General features: G+C 38.6%; 1 protein-coding gene across 15 annotated transcripts in view; it reads right to left on the reverse strand.

The window, feature by feature from the left end:
- The window catches only part of MBTD1 (mbt domain containing 1), a 47,254-nt gene that overhangs the window by 22,818 nt on the left and 9,985 nt on the right, over positions 1 to 14,451 (reverse strand). For 8 of the 15 annotated variants that reach the window (XM_079797668.1, XM_079797660.1, XM_079797656.1 and 5 more), the window contains 4 exons: positions 11,815 to 12,016; positions 9,295 to 9,434; positions 7,883 to 7,997; positions 5,832 to 5,914 (listed from right to left, as the gene is read on the reverse strand). In XM_079797668.1, the coding sequence (XP_079653794.1) occupies positions 5,832 to 5,914; positions 7,883 to 7,997; positions 9,295 to 9,434; positions 11,815 to 11,968 (492 nt within the window). In that variant the 5' untranslated portion in view covers positions 11,969 to 12,016. Of the gene's footprint in view, positions 1 to 5,831; positions 5,915 to 7,882; positions 7,998 to 8,426; positions 8,544 to 9,294; positions 9,435 to 11,814; positions 12,017 to 14,451 lie in introns of those variants that run through there. The other 7 variants (XM_079797657.1, XM_079797670.1, XM_079797669.1 and 4 more) reach the window with 3 other exon arrangements.

Here is a 14,451-nt window from a genome sequence, read left to right on the forward strand (position 1 = left end):
TTCTCTTGCTGGCAGGAGGGATACCTCTGAAAGTCCGGATTGGCACAGCATGAACTAGCAGAACCATAATTTACAGGTAACAACAAATTTACCTTCCAGACTCAGGGCGAGAGGTCCACCTCAGGCTCCTCCCAAACCAGGAAGATCTGCTTCACCACTTCCTGCTCCAGGCCGCTCGTGAGGCTATCTGGGAGCGACTCTCCTTCCCTGCAAGGTAAGCTATCATCAGGTCCTGCGGACACGGCCACGTCCAAATGCTGAGGGCTCCCCAGCACAAATGCATAACCTCCACCTGACTGTCTGCAGGAACTCATTCGACGGGAAGCCTTATTTTCTGCACTTCAAGAACATTCCCAGACAGTCCAGTAGCCTGGATGGCTAGTATTTAGACGCTCAGAGGGCGGATTCACTGCACATAAGACGATTCATGGCAGAAATACAGATTTCCTTCCATAGAGCTGCCAACCTATAATTTTTTTTTAATCCTCACCTGAGGATATTTTTCCCATTGATCTCTAGAGAGAGAGGGAGAGAGAAAAGGAGGGGAGAGGAGGAGAGAGGAAGAGAGGGGAGAGGGAGAGGGTGAGAGAGGGCAAGAGAGAGCGAGAGCGAGAGTGGGGAGAGAGAGAGAAAAAAAAACACTGACGTGAAGAGACACATCAATTGGTTGCCTCCTACACTCGCTTCTACCAGGGCTGGGGAACCTGCAACTGAGATATGTGCCCTTGACTAGGAATCGAACCCGCAACTATTCCGTCTGGGGATAGACACTCCAACCACTGAGCCACACTGGTCAGGTCCAACCTATAACTTTTGATAATCACACACAATCTTCAATGTTAACAGAATTTAAGTGGGCAGAGGTTAGCCTTTAAATTGCATATAGGTAATAAAAAAAAAAATCAACCCCAATGATGATATGGCAAATGTAGAAAAAGTCATCATTAGAATATCTTAAGACAAATAGGCATATGATTACTAAAGTGCATCAAGTAGAAAAAGATGAAATTTTTGGCTAAAAAAAGGGAGAAAACATTATAGGAAATTAACTAGAAAGAAATTAGAACTCCTAAATACTCTACTTGCCAGAATTAACCGGAAGCAGAAACAGAAACAAAAAAATCGTTCCCATTCACCTTTGATACTAGAATCTATTTTTTGGTGTGGTGGCAGCTGGGAGATGGGAATTGCAAGGCAAGTACAAAAGGAAAATGGGATGTTTGGGGTAAAAGAATTACAAATGAAAGAATGCCATGTGCACATAAAAAGGAAAAGCAGTGGTTACTAATTTGAAAGACATAAAACAGTACATAACTAAAAAAACACATTAAACCAATATTGTTTAAGAAAATAATCTAGATTACTTAGGTTTTCTTTAAAACTGATGATTTTTATTATATTACAGTTCACTGCTTTCCTGGAGAGAATCATTTGTGGCAAGACAATAGCTAACTCAGATGGGGCACTACTAAGTGCCAGACACTAATTTAAGTTTTATTTCCATCTAGGATGACATAATGAAGATTCTAACATTGTTAACCTGAATGCGAAGTCATATTTATTTTCAACTTTCAATGAGTAAGTGCCTATGTGTGATCAAGGTTAGGAAAAAATATTTTTTAATTGAAAGATATTATTTTAATAAGCACATATCTGAGAAACAGATAAGTTTTATTATAAACTAGTGTGTACATATACATACAAAAGGGCTTTTCTCTTATTATTAAAATTTAAAAATATAATTGTGATACATGCTGCAAAGAAAGGATTAGAAAATACCATGAAAGATATATCAGCTACTTTTGTGGAGGCAGGATGAGAAAGTATAGTAAACTCAGCTTTAAAGTTATGGCACACATGTAAAAAAGGACCTTTTAAAAAAATAGAAAAGTAAAACTATTTTCAAGGGGGAAAAAAGCAGGATGATAGCATTTCTGGCTTTAGTGATCACAACGACAAAACACCAGAGTATATAGTCCAGGGACCAAAAAAAAAGAAATATGAAACCTACAAACACATAACTGGAGGAGGAGGATTTTAGCTTTTGTGTGGTTCATGTACATTTGATAATGACCAATTTTGCCCCCTGCTATAATACTTAGGGAATGTTTTACTTGATTTTATAAGGCAAACCATGGGAAATAAGAGCGTTTCAACTTAAAAGACTGCAGTCTTTATGGCGACAATGCTCTAACCAACTGAGTTACTGGGGCAGGGCTGAACTAGATGATTTTAAAGATGACTCACAGTTTTGTGCCATATGACTTAGAATTAAAAGTGCTATTGTCTAACTCAGTGGTTTCCAACCTCAGGGACTGACAGGAAGGGGGAGCCAAGGGCCAAGGCCCTGGCCATTCCATTCCATCCCACCTCTTTTTTTTTTAATTAATTTTTTTTCTTTATTGATTAAGGTATTACATACGTGTCCTTATTCCCCCTATTTTTTTTATTGTCTAAAGTTTTACATGTTTCCTTTTCCCCCCATTGACCGCCCTCCCTTTCAGACAATCAGAACAGCCTTTTCTTTCTTTTTTTTTTTTAATATATATTTTATTGATTTTTTACAGAGAGGAAGGGAGAGGGACAGAGAGTTAGAAACATTGATGAGAGAGAAACATTGATCAGCTGCCTCCTGCACCCCCCCTCCACTGGGAATGTGCCCGCAACCAAGGTACATGCCCTTGACCGGAACCGAACCTGGGACCCTTCAGTCCTCAGGCCGACGCTCTATCCACTGAGCCAAATCGGTTTTGGCTGAACAGCCTTTTCTTATCCTAGCTATGTTTATTAGGGAAAAGGGGAATGCTGATGCTTAAAAAAAAAAAAAAAAGTCTGAAAACTACCACCTAGAAAAAATAAAAGATATATCAGAAATGTGGCAACCATAACATACAGATTTCTAAGTAGATATATTTAATGACAACTGAGCTTGATTTCCATTGCTAAATTATAAAAAACATCAAATGCTGATGTAATCGAGTATAAACCACTATGCATAAATATTGCAATTATCACACCACCCTGCCCCCAAATTCCTGGTTCAATCAGAACTCTGCTTCCACGTTACACATTGGATGTTGTTGTTTTTTTTTAAAAAAGTATATTTTTATTGATTTCTTTTTAGAGAAAGAGGAAGAGAGAGGGAGAGAGAGATAGAAACATCAATGAGGAGAGAGAATCACTGATCGGCTGCCTCCTGCATGCTCCCTAGCGGGGGATCAACCCTGGCATGTGCCCTTGACTGGAATCAAACCTGGGACCCTTCAGTCCATAGACTGACATTCTATCCACTGAGCCAAACCAGCTAGGGCCACACTGGATGTTTTAAAGGTTATGTTTTAATAAAGAATCCCCGAGCAGGGAAAGGTTCCCACCCTGTGCTCAAGTTGAAGACAAGGTGGATCTAGAGTCAGGAGGAAGCAGGCCCTGCTGATGCACCAGTGTTAGGCAGATCTCCTGTTTCCAGCTGATCCCGACAGTAGGTTTTCTAAAGCTAAAGCTAGTAACCCTCCTTGGAGACCTGGAAACCTATCTCAGGGGGAGAACCATGAAGAGTCACTTCTAAACAACAGAATCAAGTGTAGCATGAGGTGTGATCTCCTAAACCAAATGGTTTCAGATGAAGATGCTGGTTAAGCCACAAAGCAAACTCATTAATACTAATACGTATTTAGAAATCACCAATGTAAGTTTTTTCCTATTTGATAAGGAGAAGGCAGTAAAGAAAAGATGAGTGGAGCAGAAAGGCACTTGGTGACAGATGCCTTGCCTCTGCGTACAAAAGGAGTCTCCACTGTATTATTATTATTTTAAAATTGATTTTAGAAAAAAAGAAAAAAAATTGATTTTAGAGAGAGGGAGGGTAAAGGGGGAAACTGAGATACAGATAGACAGATAGAGAGAAACATTTATCGGTTGCCTCCCGAAGTGCTCCAACCGGGGATTGAACCTGCAACCTGGATATGTGCCCTGAACAGGAATCGAACCCACCACATGCTGGTGTATGGGGAAAGGTGCTCCAACCAACTGAGCCACACCTGCCAGGGCCACAGCATTCATTATTGATAACATGATTAAAGCTAGATGCTCTATTTTATATAACTAGAGGCCTAGTGCATGAATTCATGCATGGGTGGGGTCCGGCTGGCCCGCCCTGGGCCAGTCGGGGGTGGGGTGGGGGAGGGGATGCAGGAGGTTGTCGGGCCAGCCCCACCCCTGGTCGAACTCTACCCCTGGTAGAACTCCGGTCAAACAGACAATTTGCACATTACCCTTTTATTATATAGGATAATACTTTAATCTTAATAAAGCAAAGTTGAAAAGAAAATCAATTTCATTATTATAATTGAGATTTTCTTGCAAAGAATTTGAATATAGTTTTATTATTCAAAGATATGGATGTGAAATAAAACATGAAATTGGGACTTTGATATGCTATTTAAAAAATATCCTTGACTACTTACATAAAATAGCTAGACATGGCTTATGATATTGAAACATAAAAACCAGTATTAAAATAAAGATAGTAAAGAATAAAGGCTATTCAGGAGACAACAAACAAGTGTTCCAGGAATCTGGGATGAAAGACTTATTACAACTGAAAACAAACTAATTCTGAGCTTCTTAGTACCAGAAGGAACTATTCCAAAAGGACAGTTAAAGATTTGTTTAGTAATTCTCTTTAAAACTGCTGTTGCCATGTATTTAATAGCTCTCACAAATGTGACACCACTATCAACATTACAGTAAAATAAATCACCTACTTTCCACTGTGATAAGTATCTAAGATTCCACTTAAGTTGGTTCAGATAGTTACCATGCCACCAGGACTAAGGGCTTAACACTTGTACTTTCAAGAAAGAAAACCACCAAATGAATGAACTTGCTTTAAAATTTATATTTCTACCACTAAATTAATATGCATGGCCTTGATCAAGATCTTGTATTAGCCATGAATGAATGAAAATTTATTTGGATTTCCACAGCAAGAACTCAAACTCAGTTTTGATTACATGCTATTACTTAAAAGTATAGTCCTAACTTAATAAAATGTTAAGTGTAAACAAAATTTCATTTATTATTTTTCTAAATTCTCTTTTTTACAAATGGTCAGTAGCAGATAGAACCTTTATATATAAATTGAACTTGTAGTCAGGTTACAAAAGCATTGTAGGAAAAAAAATTGCAGATAATTTATCACAGGCTCTTGAATCAAAAGGAAAGAACTTATCATCAGATACATTTTTTTTTTCATCAGATACATTTTATACATAACTCTGAATTATTTCTGATGCTTTGTAACAATCTAATTGCTAAAAAAACATCTAGGAAAGGGTTATGCATGATATATATATCCCACATATTTCAGCCCACAATACTGTATTACTAATGGTTCCTTCTGTGCTCTGGTGCTTTTACATTTGTAGACAAATATAAAACTGGAAGAAAAATCCTTTCTTTTCTGAATTATCAGGTCAAATCACAAAGATTTAGGTAACATACATGATAGATGATTTCTATTGTTGAACCACATGACCTTGCCACTGTATAACTATTTTTTTATACAAAACCAGCAAGTTAATATAAAATTGGATGAGACTAGTATTTTTCCTTGTTTAAAATAATTTCAGATTGCGATTTCTTTACACAAAGCTTTTACTTATAAAACTTATAGAAGTTATTTTTTTAGCTATTGATAGGTATAATAAAAAAACATTTTCATTACAAGGTATAAAATAAAGATCTAAGGATAAGATGCTTAGGTGTTATTGTACCTCCAGATTTAGCAATAAATAAGCATTTCAATTTGAGGTGAGAAATTCCATACTCACATGTTTAAAGCAGGTAACTGGAGCTGCTATAAAGCTATTGCTATTGATGTAGTTACCCCAGCTGAAACCTTCCATGGAGACTACTGTTGAAATAAAAAGAAATTTAGATATATTACAATTCTCAAATCTTTTATCTCTAAAAAGGCTATTATTTTAAAACTAGAAGCCCGGTGCACGAAATTCGTGCACGGCGGGGGGTTGTCCCTCAGCCCAGCCTGTACCCTCTCCAATCTGGGACTCCTGGAAGGATGTCCGACTGCCCGTTTAGGCCCGATCCTGGTCGGATCGGGCCTAAACGGGCAGTCGGACATCCCTCTCACAATCCAGGACTGCTGGCTCCCAACTGCTTGCCTGCCTGCCTTCCTGATTGCCCCTAACCGCTTCTGCCTGCCAGCCTGATCACCCCCTAACCACTCCGCTGCCAGCCTGGTTGATGCTTAACTGCTCCCCTGCCAGCCTGTTTGCCCCCAACTTCCCTCCTCTGCCAACCTGGTCACCCCTAACTGCCCTCTCCTGCAGGATTGATCACCTCCAACTGCCCTCCCTTGCAAGCCTGGTCCCTCTCAACTGCCCTCCCTTGGGTGCCTCCCAACTGCCCTCTCCTGCTGGCCATCTTGTAGTGGCCATCTTGTGTCCACAGAGGGCAGAATCTTTGACCACATGGGGGCAGCTATATTGTGTGTTGCAGTGATGATCAATCTGTATATTACTCTTTTATTAGATAGGATAGAGGCCTGGGGCACGGGTGGGGGCCAGCTGGTTTGCCCTGAAGGGTGTCACAGATAAGGGTGGGGGTTCCCTTGGGGTGTGGGGCGGCCTGAGCGAGGGGCCTGTGGGGCGGCCTGAGCGAGGGGCCTGTGGTGGTTTGCAGGCCGGTCACGCCCTCTGGCAACGCAAGGGGAGGCCCTGGTATCTGGAATTTATTTTCCTTCTATAATTGAAACTTTGTAGCCTGGGGCGGCAGCCATTTCTGTGGCAGTTAATTCACCTTCTACAATTGAAACTTTGTTGCCTTAAGCGGGTGAGCCCGGCCAGGGTGTGTGGAAAGCTTTGCTTCCCCTGTTGCCGCCGGCAACCCTGGCCTGCTCTCTCAAGCTCCATTCTGCTGCCATTTGTTTGAATTTGTTTACCTTCTATAATCGAAACTTTGTAGCTTGAGTGGAGGCTTAGGCCTGCAACAGGTATGGAAAGCGTGGCTTCCTCTGTTACCTGGGAAACCTTGCTCTCTGTGGCTGTAGCCATCTTGGATTGGGGTTAATTTGCATACTCGCCCTGATTGGCTGGTGGGCGTGGCTTATGTTGCAGAGTGATGGTTAATTTGCATATTACCATTTTATTAGAGAGGATGTGAAATGATATAAAATTAATTTATCACCTTTAAAGGTGTGGTTTTTTGTAAAGATTGAACAACTTCTCTAGATGAACATGAATTTTGGCATCAATCACATTTGCAAACAAATAGCAGTTAAATATTTTTAATATACAACATATACTCCTCAGAAGTGAATTAAGAGCTCTCCAGTTATGAGAAGCAAAGAACAGCTGAGCAGGTGTTCATAACTAACATGGCTATGGCTACTTTTGTTTTCATTCCCACACAGTTCTTACGTGAACCTCAGGGCGAAGTCTATCCAGTATCTACCACCTAATAGTAGGGTTTTCATTACTTTACTCCCTATTTACCTCTCGGCCGGAGAATATTCTATTAGAAATGGTCCTTTCCTCTTAAGACTCGCTTCTACCCAATCCCTGCTGAATGTCCTATTTCTTTGCCAATTATCTTCACAATGCTCCCTACCATCCAAAACACTGAGAAACAGTACATAAAAAATACCAAACCAGATAAAAACCATTAATATAAAGGAGGCTGTCACAAGTACGGGACCTTCTAGAATATCCTCTTCTAGAATAATTTACTGAAATCAAAACCGTCATGAGCTAATAGGGCATAGAAATAGCTTAGTTTACTAGAAACCAAATTAGAATGTCATTAATTAAAACTAAATGAATCTATCAAATTATTCCACCTTTATTACATTCACCCAAATTACCTGCTTTAGTCTTTGCTTGATTTTGCAAGGTAGCTTGATACTGAGCATATGCGGCTAGTTTAGCAACTAAAGGTTGTTTCTGAAGAACTTTTGCTTTCTTTGTTGGAGGCTTACCCTAAAACAAGAAGAGTTAAGTAAATAGGATTCTTTTCACCTACCCCCCCCCCCCCCATAAAAAACTAATTTGATTGCATACTACTCATTCTGCTTAAGTAAACATCGAGGGTTTAGAAAATTATTAAAGCAGAGGGAACATACAAGGAATTTTAACATGAGAAATGTATTCTGGAGTTCTGGCACAATGTAGATATCTAACATGGGTAGCAGAGCTGGCATAGACAAAAATAGCAATATGCAAATTAATATGTTAATAAAAAATTACATCCCATAAGATGTTAAAATATAGGCTGTGGTGGATACTTGATTCTTTCTTTTACTAGATAAAACCAGTGGTTATTCACTCATGCAGGTTGCCAAGCATTGCTATTTATATGGTAAGAAAAGATAATTTAACGTTTAAAGAGTAAGTGACTGAGGTTTATACCTTTAGTGCTAACGAAAAAGATCAATGACAAAATGATCATGGGCCAAATTCACAGTGTGACAAACTGCCATCCATTTGGGTACAGACCAATGCTCAGGATCTTTAGGCACTGTCTTTCTGAAATATAGAAATACATCTAAGTGATGTATTTCCTTAATTTGGGGGACGTAAATAATCCTTTCAGTGCTATGTAATGATCACAGTAATAAATTAAAGGAGGATAAGAAAAATGTGATCACAAAAATAAAATATATTACAAAAATCAGATATGCAATGCCTTTAAAACGTTGTTTGTATGCTACAATAGTAAAAACTTAAGACAAATGGTCAACTCTCCAGTTATTTTGTAGGTACTGATATACAGAGAAATATGATTTTCCTTCTATATCATGAACATTTTTCAAAAAGGTTAGTTGGATTAACCAAATACATTTGGGCAAGGTATCAAATGGGTTGTTATCAAAAGTACAAAGCAAAAATGATGGGAAAATAAAACCAAAGTGAAATCATATCCCCTTAAATGCTGAAAGATTCTACCTTAACGTTAACTCAAAAGAAAATGAGGTAAAATGGCTTCGATTTCTGCATATAGAAAGGTATTTATTAAATTTATAATTATTTAGAAAAAGGGTTTTTTTTAACCCACTTATACAATTCAGTTTATTCTGGATACTATGCCTTATCTATTTATAATAGTTGTCAATTCTACAGACAAACATTGGAGCTGACCTATTTCCTAAAAATGTGGAGTGTAAAATGATAACTGACCAATGGGGCAGAGTGGAGTGCGGTGAATCACAATCAAATGACAGATAAACAATGAAAGCCATAGAAATAACAGATATAAAGAATAAGAAGGTTTCTGTACCGTTACCTGAAGTCTGGCCAAAATGCTTGCCTTCTTGGAATTAGACGAATAACTTCTTGAACATGAAACACTGCAGAAACGCTTTGTTTTAGAGTAAAAAGCATCTCGCACACCAACCATCCCACACATTTCACAGGTAGCTAATAAAAAAAATAAAAAGATTGGTGTCGTGATCACCTAATAAAATCAATTTTAATCTAACAGTTTAATAATTTCTCCAATTGCCTAAAAGTTTTAATTTAAAAATTTTCCTTCTCAAGGATAGAAAATTTATTCTATCTGTTGCTATACAAATGGTAGAAAAGCCTAGACAAAAGTTAAAGATTGGTATGATGCCATGGCTAGGAGCACCGAAGGTCTGAGAGGCTTTAAAAGGGGTCAAAAGACACAAACATTTCCTTAGTGCTCAACAGGGGCCAGGCATTTTCATCTACATTATGAGTTGCTGTGTTTGAAAGGATTATAAACAAAAGATGAAAAGTGTAATACAACTGAGGATTAATACAAAATATCGTGTAAGCCTTTAAAATATTGCCGAGATTGACACCTAAAAAAACCAGTTCTTGGAAAAATGCGAAGGGCAAAAGATCGATTCACTCAAGACATGTTCAGGGACAAGACAAATGGATAGGGCCGGAGCTTGAAGTATAAGCTCTATTACTAACTAATAAAGGGCAACAAAACTCCACTATTGTGCATCTTTTGTAAATTAGCTTAATGGACAATAAAGTGAAAGGCAGAACAGAAAGAAGAAGGGTCACAAGAACTGAAGTTCAAAAAAGATAAACAGGAATATACCCAGGAGTGGAACTGCTTAGTTATATTTTTCATTTTTTTTGAGGGTTTGTCATACTGTGTTTCTTTTTTTCCTTTTTAAAGTTTATTTTTAATTGAATTTAGAGAAAGAAGGAGAGAGACAGAAAGGGAGAGGGAAGACAGGGAGGGATGGATGAGGAGAGAAGAGGGAGAGGGAGAAACATCGATCAGTTGCCTCCTTTAAGCACCCTGACTGGGGATTGAACACACAACCTAGGCATGTGCCTGACCTGGAATTGAACCCATAACCTTTTAGGTGTAAGGGACGACACTCCAACCAACTGAGCCTTTAGGCCAGAGCACAAGATAGCTGAATTTAGTAAGTAAAAGCTTACTGAAGAGCTTCAAAGTCTTATACCTTGGTTTAAAAAAAAGATCAACCACAAAAGCACATGACTGGTTTAAATTGGTTTATTTTTTTAATTATCTGTAAATTCAGTATTAGTTTTAAAAAATGTTAAGGCAATTTTGTTGGCATGAATGGAAACATACTGTCCTGAAAAGAAGGGAGAGAAAAGACTGAACTGCCTTCTGCCCTAATCACACAGCGTGACCAACCATTTGCCTGAGGTATTTTCCAGGATGTGGATATTTCAATCCTAAATCCAGGACAGACTTGGACAAGTTGTTACCCTATTACTGCATAATCTAAAGTATCCCCAGAAACAAGTAAGCAGTATACTGAAGAATTAAATCACTGTGCTACTATGAGAAATGGCTAGGGCAACTAGGGTTACTTAGCGTAGAACTATGTCACCATACAAAAATTAGAATTATCTGTGTACCTTTAAAAAGCAACATTAAGCCTGGCTTAATGTTGCTCAGTGGTTGAGTGTCGACCCATAAACTAGGAAGTCACAGATCGATTCTGATCAGGGCATATGCCTGGGTTCTGGGCTCGATCCCCAGTAAGGGGTGTGCAGGAGGCAGCCGATCAATGATTCTCTCTCATCACTGATGTTTCTCTCTCTATCGCTGGAATCAATAAAAATACATATATAAAAAAATAAAAAGCAGCCCTAACTGGTTTGGCTCAGTGGATAGAGCGTTGGCCTGCGGACTAAAGGGTCCTAGGTTCGATTCTGGTCATGGGCATGTACCTTGGTTGCAGGCACATCCCCAGTAGGGAGTGTGCAGGAGGCAGCTGAATCAATGTTTCACTCTCATCGATGTTTATAACTCTCTATCCCTCTACCTCTCCCTTCCTCTCTGTAAAAAAATCAATAAAATATATTAAAATTTTAAAAAAAAGCAATAAGATCAAAAGATAAAAGTTAGAGCAAGGATAATTTTGGTTAAATATAAAGAATATTCACTAATTAGATACCAAACCACTGAAAGTATTAAAACAGGAAACTTGTAAGAAACTATCAGAGAGGAAAAGTCTCTTTCAAATCTATAAGTCTATTATCTTACACACTTTCAATCACATAAGGTTTCATTATCTAATCTTAAAATTTAAGTCCCCATTAAGTTTCTCAACTGCCTTCTCTTTTCATTTTGTTTTACTTGCTTTCCATCGGAAGGTGGTTGGTAGACAAAGAGATCAAGAACAAACCCAATGATCTACTCTAGAACTATAAGTTTCTTCAAATTGCCCTTTAAAAATTCTAAGGGAAGGAAATGACAGAAGATATGGAATCAAAACATCCCCTTAAAACATAAAGTTGTATAGCAGGTGAAGGCTGAGGCATTCATACTCACCCATGCCAGATTTGCCATCTGGGTACGTGTAGACTTGTCCATTGTTTTTGATAATTGGGAGATTAGAAGGTAAAGGAGCAACTTCCTCTTCACTCTCCTCAGAGCTGGAGCTGCTACTTGTGTCCTCACTGCAGCTATCATAACCGTCAAACATCCCGAATGAGTCTCTTCTTTTCCTTTGGGATCGTGAATAATGTTCAATCTTAAAAGTAGAAGAAATTAATAATACATGACACAGCACTTATATACTCACCCCCGCCAAAAGACCTTAGTTCAAAATCTGGCAAATGGGATTTGAAAAATGAAAACCTAGCCCTGAGAAATGGTAATTTTATTTTATAATGAAAAGCTAAAGGTTTGTGTCAAAATGGAGTCCTCTACTTCTCTGAGACACAAATTTATTAGCTACAATGTTAGCTAACAAGATTAACAATAATGATGGTAAGAACACTGACTGAATCAGAAGCTCATCCTGTTATTCAAGTTTTGCCATAAACTAGGCGTGTCACTTCTCTATAAAAGAGATTACATCAGTTGATTTAAAAAAATTGGTGCTAAAATACACACAACAGATGAGTTCTTAATTTGCTTTTCATCTCTAAAACTGCCAATGTCTAGACCAGCAATTTTCAACCAGTGTGCTGCAAGATTTTTTAAAACATGCAATACCTATTTAGTCATTGACCTCTTTTTCCTCAGACTGTCAAATTAAAAATGGCAACAGCTAACACAACAATAATTGCCCAGTGTGTCTTGGACCATAAATATACATGTGATATAACAGAGTAGCATCTTATTGGTCACGTTGTATAATAAGGTTGCATCTGATTGTTTAGTTCTCGGCACCAGAAATCCTTATATACAAGTATAGGCACCTGATTCTTTGAAAAGCCACTTGGGAGCCCTGGCCGGGTAGCAGAGTTGGTTAAAGCGTCGTCTCAATACGCCAAGGTTGTGGGTTCAATCCCCAGTCAGGGAACATACAAGAATCAACCAATGAATGCATAAATAAAAACAAATTGATATTTTTCTCTCTCAAATTAATGCATAAAATGTCACTTTGGAGCAAAAAGGGTAGGTCATTACTATTTTTTTTCCTGAGCAGTAGGTCTCAACAGGTTTAAAATACTCAGCAAACCATGTTATAAATAGATGTGCTGCCATCCAGGCTTTGTTGTTCCATTTACACAGTCAGAATAGGTTTAGCATAATTCTTAAAGGCCCTAGGATTTTCAGAACGGTAAATGAGCATTGGCTTCAATTTACACCATCTGAATTAGACCCTAACAAGAGAGTCAGCCTGCCTTTGAAGCTGGGCATTGACTTCTCTTCTCTAGCTATGGAAGTCCTAAATGGCATCTTCTTCCAATATAAGGCTGTCATCTACACTGAAAACCTGTTGTTTAGTATAGCCACCTTCATTGTCACAGCCAGATCTTCTGCACAGCTTGTTGCAGCTTTTACATCAGCACTTTGCTGTTTCATCTTGCATTTCTGTTATGGAGATGGCTTCTTTCCTTAAACCTCATGAACCAACATTTGCTAGCTTCAAACTTCTGCAGTGTCCCCATCCCTCTCAGCCTTCCTATACTGCAAGAGAGTTAGGGCCTTGTTTTGGATTAGGTTTTGGCTTAAAGGAATGTTGTACTTGCTTTGATCTTCTATCCAGAACACTAAAATTTGCTCCATAACAAGGCTGTTTCACTTTCATAACATTTGTATGTTCACTGGAATAGCACTTTTAAATTTCAAGACTTTTTCCTTTGCATCCACAACGTGGCTCTATGACACAAGAGGCCTAGCTTTTTACAAAAATATATTTTTATTGATTTCAGAGAGGAAGGGAGAAAGATAGTTAGAAACATCAATGATGAGACTCATTGGTCAGCTGGCTCCAGCACGCTCCATACTGGGGATCGATCCCACAACTCAGGCATGTGCCCTGACGGGGAATCAAACCTTAACCTCCTGGTTCATAGGTCAACGTTCAACCACTGAGCCATGCCAGCTGGGCAAGAGGCCTAGCTTTTGACATGCCCTTCTCAGTAAGCTTAATCATTTCTAGATTTTGATTTGAGTGAGAGGTGTGCAACTCTTCCTTTCACTTGAATACTTAGAGGCCATTGTAGGGTTATTAATTGGCCTAATTTCAATATTGTTGTGTCTCAGAATAAGGAGGCCCAGGGCAGGAAGATGAGGAATGACCCATTAGAACACACAATATTTATCAATTAAGTTTGCTGTCTGGCATAGGTGTGGTTGCTGGCTCCCTAAAGCAATTACAATAGTAATGTCAAAGATCACTGATCAAAGATCACAATAAATAATGAAAAAGTTTGCCCTAGCTTGTTTGGCTTAGTGGATAGAGCGTCGGCCTGCGGACTGAAGGGTCCCAGGTCCCATTCCAGTTAAGGCACATGCCCAGGTTGTGGGCTTAATCCCCAGTAGGAGGGGTGCAGGTGGCAGCCAATCAATGATTCTCTCTCATCATTGGTGTTTCTCCCTCTCCCTTCCTCTCTGAATTCAATAAAAATATGTATTTAAAAAAATAATGAAAAAGTTTGAAATGTTACAAGAATTACCAAAATGTGACACAGAGGCACAAAATGAGCAAATGCTGTGGAAAAATGGTTCTAA

This window comes from Cnephaeus nilssonii (genome assembly GCF_951640355.1).
Source record: "Cnephaeus nilssonii genome assembly, chromosome: 19".
NCBI classification, from domain to species: Eukaryota; Metazoa; Chordata; class Mammalia; order Chiroptera; family Vespertilionidae; genus Cnephaeus; species Cnephaeus nilssonii.